General features: G+C 53.0%; 1 protein-coding gene across 1 annotated transcript in view; it reads left to right on the top strand.

The window, feature by feature from the left end:
- Positions 1 to 18: 18 nt before the first annotated feature.
- Positions 19 to 6797, top strand: part of ADIPOR1 (adiponectin receptor 1) — a 12698-nt gene continuing 5919 nt past the window's right edge. The window contains exons 1-2 of the mRNA XM_015586564.2: positions 19 to 349; positions 5371 to 5608. Of these exons, the coding sequence (XP_015442050.1) occupies positions 5468 to 5608 (141 nt within the window). The 5' untranslated portion in view covers positions 19 to 349; positions 5371 to 5467. The remainder of the gene's footprint in view (positions 350 to 5370; positions 5609 to 6797) is intronic.

Raw genomic sequence — 6797 nt, 5'->3', positions numbered from 1 at the left:
AGGGAATCGGTGCAGCGCGGGGGCCCGGGCGTCTCGGACCAGGCCTGCTGCGGGGTCGCCCCGAGCGTCCCGAGACCCCGGTCCTGGAGCCGGCCGGGCCTCCCGGCTTCGCGGCTGTCAGGGTTGTAAACATTTCCGGCCCCTCCCACAGCGCGCCGCCTCCGAGGCGACCTCGGAAGCCACCATAGGGCGGGTCGGCTGCCCGTCCTCCAGCTTTCTCCAGCGGCCGGCAGTTCTGCTGGGCTCTGTGTCTCCCCAGCCCCGCCGGCGGGCGAGACGTCTGGATTCAGGCTCCGGCTTGGGACCGGCCAGGCCTGAGCTAAGGCTGGTCCCCAGGCCCCCGCGCGAGGCAAGTGGGGTGTGGGGGTGCGGGCCTGGGTCCCACCGGGGAGCACCTGCCTGCCTTCGGTGGCCTGGGAGCCCTGAGTTCCTCGCCCAGCAGTCTTTGGCAGACCAGACCGTAACAGTGCTCACACCTTGCTGTTGGGGAAGGGGAGGTTGGTGAACGATTTACCTTTATTTAAGGTAGTCGTAAAGGCGGAAATGTTAGCAAGATCTAAACTACTTTGGGGGAAATCGGCATCACCTTCCCTCAGAAATCTCGTGTCGATGTAGCCGTCTTACGTTTGAGACTTGAGCTTCACGCCTGCGATTTTTAAGGGCTATGCACTTTCCCTCAGTCCCTCGTGCTTCGCAGGCGGTCGGAAACTGGCGACGGGCATTTCAGTTGACAGTCTCAGGTGTCAGTGGGGCGATAGGAGGGCTACATAGTACTTCGCTGGACACACCGTGGTATTTCCCCCCGCGTATTTAGAAGGCAGACTGGAAAACAGCAGGGATTTAAGCGGCCAATATAAATCAAGTAAACACTGTAATGGATGGTTCTTCTCTGAAATGAAGTAGTGTGTTCTGTTCACTGCTTTTGTCTCTCGATAGGGGTTGGGTCACCTGTCGTGGAGCAGCTGCTGTTCCTGATGCTTTTGTAGCGTCTGTACAGCAGTAGGAATTCAGAATGGGTGGTGCTAACAGATTGCAGTATCAGGGTAGCAGGTCCCAGCTCCAGCCACTAAATTTCTTCATTCCAGGAGTAACTTCTGTTCCCCTGTAGATGGTACTTGGGGAAGCAGTCTTAAAAGCTTGTGTGCTGCCTGTGAAGGTCCGTGATAGAATAGACCGCCACGAAACTACCTACTTGCAAAGTAGGATCTGAAAGCATTTTGTTCTCAGTGGCCAAGAAATTACGTGATTCCCGAGAAATTAAAAAAAAAATAAATAAGAGAAGAAAAGAAATGAACCAGCCACTTTGCCTGCAAGTAGGAAGAATCTCAGGCCAGTCTCAGGAAGCAGCAGTAACCTACCAGCCCCGCTGCTAATGGGTAGGGTGTGCCCCAGCAGGTGGGCTTTTAGGCTCCCTTGAGTTTCTTCAGTCTGGTCTCCTGTTACCTTTCTAGACTCCCTTATGGAAAAGCAGGTCATTCGCTGCCCTGGGGGCTGTTCTTTCAAGGTGCTGTGTTCATACCGCCGTACCCTCCTAGAATGCCCTGCTCCCAGCGTTCCCTGTCAGGGCCCTTTCTGAAATCTCCCACTGAATTTGTGCTCCTTCCTTGGCCAGTAAGTTCATTCTCTATTTGCTAGGCAATTTCCCTAGGAGATCTCTATTTCTCTATAATTAAGCCAAATTGAAATTCTTTTAATACTCCTGACACATTATTCTGTCCCATCTACTTGCAATCACACTGGTGAACTAAACAGGCATCTGTACATCCCAAAGCTTTATTCCTTATAGTGGAGTTTTTTCTAATCTGTTCAGGATCAAAAAGACCATTTCTGTTGGGATGGCTTTAACTGGTGAAGAGCTAGGAAGGGAAATAGGGCGGTGACTCTCGGCGTCAAGTAGGAGGCCCTGTTATTGCATATGGGTAATTTTGAAACATAGGCTTTTGCCTCGACCATTTTTCCCCGAGCAGTGCTACGAAACCACCTTTCCTGACGAAGAGAGTAGTGGACAAGATGGCTGTGTTCTCTGTCTTTACTGCTACACTAGTCTTGCTTTAAAACAGTGAGAGTCAGACATAGGTGCAGCCAACCCGTGGACTCTCTAAGGGTACAGGGACCCCAAATTAGGAACTTCTTTGTACCTTTAACTCCAGGAAAGGAGTGTGCTCCAGCTTGGAAAACTTAGGAACTGGATAAATGTCTCAAAAACTGCGAGCAAAATAAACTCTCCAGCTAACTGCCTAGAGATTAAGAATCAGCCCTGTCCCGGGCTTGGCACAAGACTATCTTACTTACAGGAGCACAAACAGCTCCCTGGCTCCCCAGCTTCGTTCGCTAATATCGTAGTTTATCCAGTGGGAAAGCTTACTGGTAATAGTTTATTAGCTCAAATTGGAGAAATCCCATCTAAAATGCGTTCCGCGGAGTTTGGCCCAGTTATATTTTGCTGTGTTAGGTGTGGTGAGTTTGAGGTGAAATGTGTTTGCTCTAAAGTGCCAAGGAGGATGCAGAAGGCCGGCGGGAAGCTGAAGTGCATGTGGCTCTCCGGAATGCTCCCACAGAGTCCGCAGCTTTCATAGAATGAAGATCCGGGCCCTGCGTGGCTGCAGGTTGTTTGCGAGTGGCCCTCTCGGCAGAGCTTCCATCTTCAGGTCCTGGTCTTACTTGCCCTTCTTTCTTGCCAGACCTCTGATCCGTGTCTCTCCCTTCTCTGTCTGCGTCGCTGCAGTTCAGAAGACCAAAGTGGGCGGTGGACTTTGCTCCCTTGGTGGCGTCCTCGGGCATACTCGAGTGCATGATAACGTGTCTGTGTGATGACTTAGAGCTGGCCGCTGATCTATGAGTTAACTGGGGCATTAGGTTTAGTGACTCTGGGTCTAGGGAGCGTAGGAGCTAGTGACGGAGGAGCTGGAGGGATTCCGAAGAATGAGCAGAAAGAGAAAGGACTGATGATGGCCAAGAGACTAAGGTCACCCTAAGAGAACACTGGACTTGGGAGCACAGAACCTTTCAGACCAGTAGCGGAAGTTACAGCAATACCAAGCTAGGTTCCGCATCTGACCTCAGGCCCCGGTTGCGCAACTTCAAGTTGGCCTCTGTTATTCTCATAGCCTTTTGGTCACCCAGGGACCAAAACTGAACTGAGCTGTGGCCGTTCTGGTTTAGAGGTTCTCCCTGCACTGCCCTCCTGGAGCAGTGGAATCGCATTGCTGACTTGGCACCTGTCGTAAAGCACCTGTGCCATCTAGTCATAGGCTCTGTGAACACGTTGACCTCACTTGCTCAGCTTTGTGTCTTGCATGGCACCTTAGCCTGCCTTGGGGCGCCAGCACGAAGTACGGCGGTTAAATGTGCAGCAGACGTGTTGGCTTACTCTGGGCAGAGGGAGAGGGTAGAGCCCCACAGGCAGAAGAAACAACATAAACCCTTAGCTAGTGAGAGAAAGTTTGGAAATCATATGCTTGCTGGCTGGAGAGCGCCCCCAGTCACTCATTCATTCATTCATTCCTTCATTCAACACAGATTCTGACCCAAATCAGGCACATGTATGAGTTGGTCACCCATGTAGTCATGTGCACCAGAACCTGGGGAGACTCTCTGCGCCCGCAGCGCTGCCAGCAGTAAGCTACGCCACGTGCGTTCCCCTTTCATGACTTACTCTCCGAGATGCCGAAGCTATGGATGTTTGCTCTGGTATGAATTCTTACTTAGTAGAGGTGTTGATTCGGCAGTACTTCACTTTGAGAAAATAGGTTTTGTGGTCGGCCTATTGAAAAAGATTTCCCCTGTTCCTTCTCACGGGGGCTGCCTGTCTCCTGAGGTTTCAGGGGCCTCCCGTTTTCTGTTCTCCGTGAGCTCCACTGTCAGCTGCGACTGTGTCTGTCTTGCACACTTGAAGAAAGAGGAACTCTTCTGTGCTGACACGTGCAAAGGTCTGCGGTCCAGTGGCTAGATGTCTCGGGCTAGACGTGCCTGTCGCTCTCGGCCGTGCGTGTGAGTGGAGCATTGCACGACTGACGGTCTTAAAACTTGAGGGTTGCCCTCACCTGGCCACGTGAACACAACTATAGTCCCTGACAAGGACTTGCGATTACTCTTGGCTGAAAAAAAGGAACTGATATGCGATGGTGAAGTCATTTGTACAGGGGCCAGCTATGGGAGAGAGTCTCCCCCTTGGGAACAGAGTCACACTCACTGCCCACTGCTGTAAAAGATTCGGGTTCTGTAAGCTCACGTGTCCACTCCCGTGACAGCTCGCTCCGTGTGCAGGTGTTACCGGGCCCTCTTCGCACAGCCCTAAGCGGCGCAAGAAAACGCCAACGTCCTGGCTGCTGCTGTGGCTGGCGGTGACGATCCCCTTTGTTTCTGGGAGAAAAACACTAGGTAGTGGAACACTTTGGGCACTTTCCCCTCTTTTCAATATTATTTTCATCTCCCTGAGGCCTGATTAAAGACAACTGTCTGGACCCTAACTCAGGAAAACCTGAAGTTTTTTAAGACTTTTCCTGGAAAACCAAGGTCTGAGTTTCTTTGGTTTTCCTAAAGGATCTGTGTGCCTGTCTCTGGTTTCTGAAACCTGATTTGAGCGGGGCTCAGGCGTGACCTGCGGTGGCAGGGGCAGGCTCTTGCCAAGCCGGTTGTTTGGTATGTGTCAGGCAAGGGGCAGCGCTGCCTCCTCGTCCTCAGCTTCCTGCTTCCAGGTAGGTAGTTGGTTACTTTCAGGAGCGATTGTGATGAAAGCTTGTTATCCAAGCGTTGAACCCAGGCTATAATCCTATAACAGAATTAGTAGACCTTGCAGAGGAATTAACCACTGGGCATCTCGCCCACAACCAAGCTGCTTTTGCATGCAAGGCACCCTTGTCAGCCTTGCTAGATAAAAGCCGACTGCATCTGGTTGGCGTTTAATTCCTTTCTCAGCTCGGGAGGTTGTGTAGCATTTACAGCCAGCCAGGTGCTGACTTCATATTTTTGCTCCACAATCTCAAAACCAGACCTTTATTGGGCAGAAGAGCTTTGGGAATGACAGGCTATTTCTTCTCACTGAATGGGCCCTATGCCTGCGGGAGGGTGTTGAGGTCAGTAGCCGTTTTTCTATGGTGACAGTTTGGTACAAAAACTCAGGCCCTTTGAAGGCAAGCAACCAGGTGTTATATTTTCAGCCTTATTGGTAAGATTAGTGAGGTTCTGAGTGAAGGTGATATTGAAGAGGGAGAGGAAGAAATCGATTTCGTTTTGGCGATGTATCGTCCCGTAGAGCCGGAGGCAGGCTGTGCATTCATTAGCTCGTGCCTTATTCAGCGCTGACTTGTGGCAGTGGTACTGGGAGGGGAAAAAATTGTCAACAGCCTTCGTGTTTGTGTTTGCTTTCAGTGTCTGCCACCACAGGGGCTCTCTGCCCTGCCCCTCGGGCTGAGACAACCCAGCCTTTCCCCAAACCGAAGCTGCAGGGTATTGAGGTACCAGCCAGATGTCCTCTCACAAAGGACCCGTGGTGGCACAGGGCAGCGGGGCTCCCGCCAGTGACAGGGACACGGACACGGTGGAGCTGGCTGAACTGGGACCCCTGCTAACAGAGAAGGGCAAACGGGCCATCGCCACCCCAACCAAAGTAAGTGGTGTCCCCGAAGCCAGTCCCTGGATCGGTCTCTCCTTAGACCCCGTGCATCTCCGTCTGTTAAGATCTCCGCCCGCTTCCCGACAGGACGCGCGGCACCCTGGGGTGCCTGTCTCAGTCCTTACCCTGCTGTACGATGAGCGGCTTTTTCTTTGTGTGTTTTTCCCACTGTAAAATCTCACGAGCTCACTCGTCTTGAGAACCCAGTGCTGAGCACAGGCCTAAAAGTCAGTAAGTAGCAAGCATCTGGGAGCGAGTGAGGAGCGGCTAGGGCTGGGTGTGGCTTCCGGTAACCAACAAAATCCCTGTATCTATGACAAGATAGAAGTCTCTCTCCAGGAAAAGAATTCTAGACGGAACCAACCCAAGGCTGCCACCACTTTTGGGCACCTTTTGGCTCCTCCGTTCTTGATACGTTACGCATCACGCCCGCAGCCTGCAGCACGGGCGGGCCGAGGCGGAGCGGGGCCTGGGCTCTCTGGCGCCCCGCCACAGCCCGTCAGCCAGAACTTGGTTCTGCAGTCGCCTCCGGCTGCAGTGGCCCTAGGGCAACGCGGTCTTCTCATGGGGCCATAGCGAAAGTACAGTCCCGTTGCCACCCAAGAACTCTCACTGAGGACCAGAGAGTGCGGACATTGGGGTAGACAGACGGGAACCAGTATCACAGAATCGAAGAGGGACCAGGGACCATCTCCAGGAGAGAGGGGGTGGCTCAGGGAAGATGCTGAAGTGCCAGGCTCTCCATGCTTGTGGCTCACAGCCTGGCACACAGAGGGACGTCTCCTTGGTGGGCAGATGCTTCCCACACGTGCACACTTTGTGTTGGGCCCCTCCGGGTGCAAAGCCGTGCTGCCTCTGCCGCAGAACCGGTCCCGAGGCCCTCGGCCTCCTGGGAGCCGCTCTGCAGATGTCGATCCAGGCGTCGGAGCATCCCCAGTGTCAAGTGAACCGGGAACCAGGACGCATTTCAGTTGTTACGGGGAGCTCCGAGACGCCGTCTTTCCCGTTTTTTCGAGAATTTAGTGTCTGGGGGAGAGAAGTGTTTGGGAAGCATCCTGGAGACGAGGGTGGGGACTCGAACTGCAGTGTCGTAAGCTCATTAACTGTCGTTCTCTGGGAGCAGAGGCTGGCCACAGAGCGATGAGTTTGGGTTTCTCTGTTTATCTCCGATCTGAAACAGTTT

The sequence above is a fragment of the Pteropus alecto genome, unplaced genomic scaffold, assembly GCF_000325575.1.
Source record: "Pteropus alecto unplaced genomic scaffold, ASM32557v1 scaffold563, whole genome shotgun sequence".
NCBI classification, from domain to species: domain Eukaryota; kingdom Metazoa; phylum Chordata; class Mammalia; order Chiroptera; family Pteropodidae; genus Pteropus; species Pteropus alecto.
The sequence above is the reverse complement of the archived record's forward strand: the minus strand, read 5'-3'. Positions and strand labels throughout refer to the sequence as shown.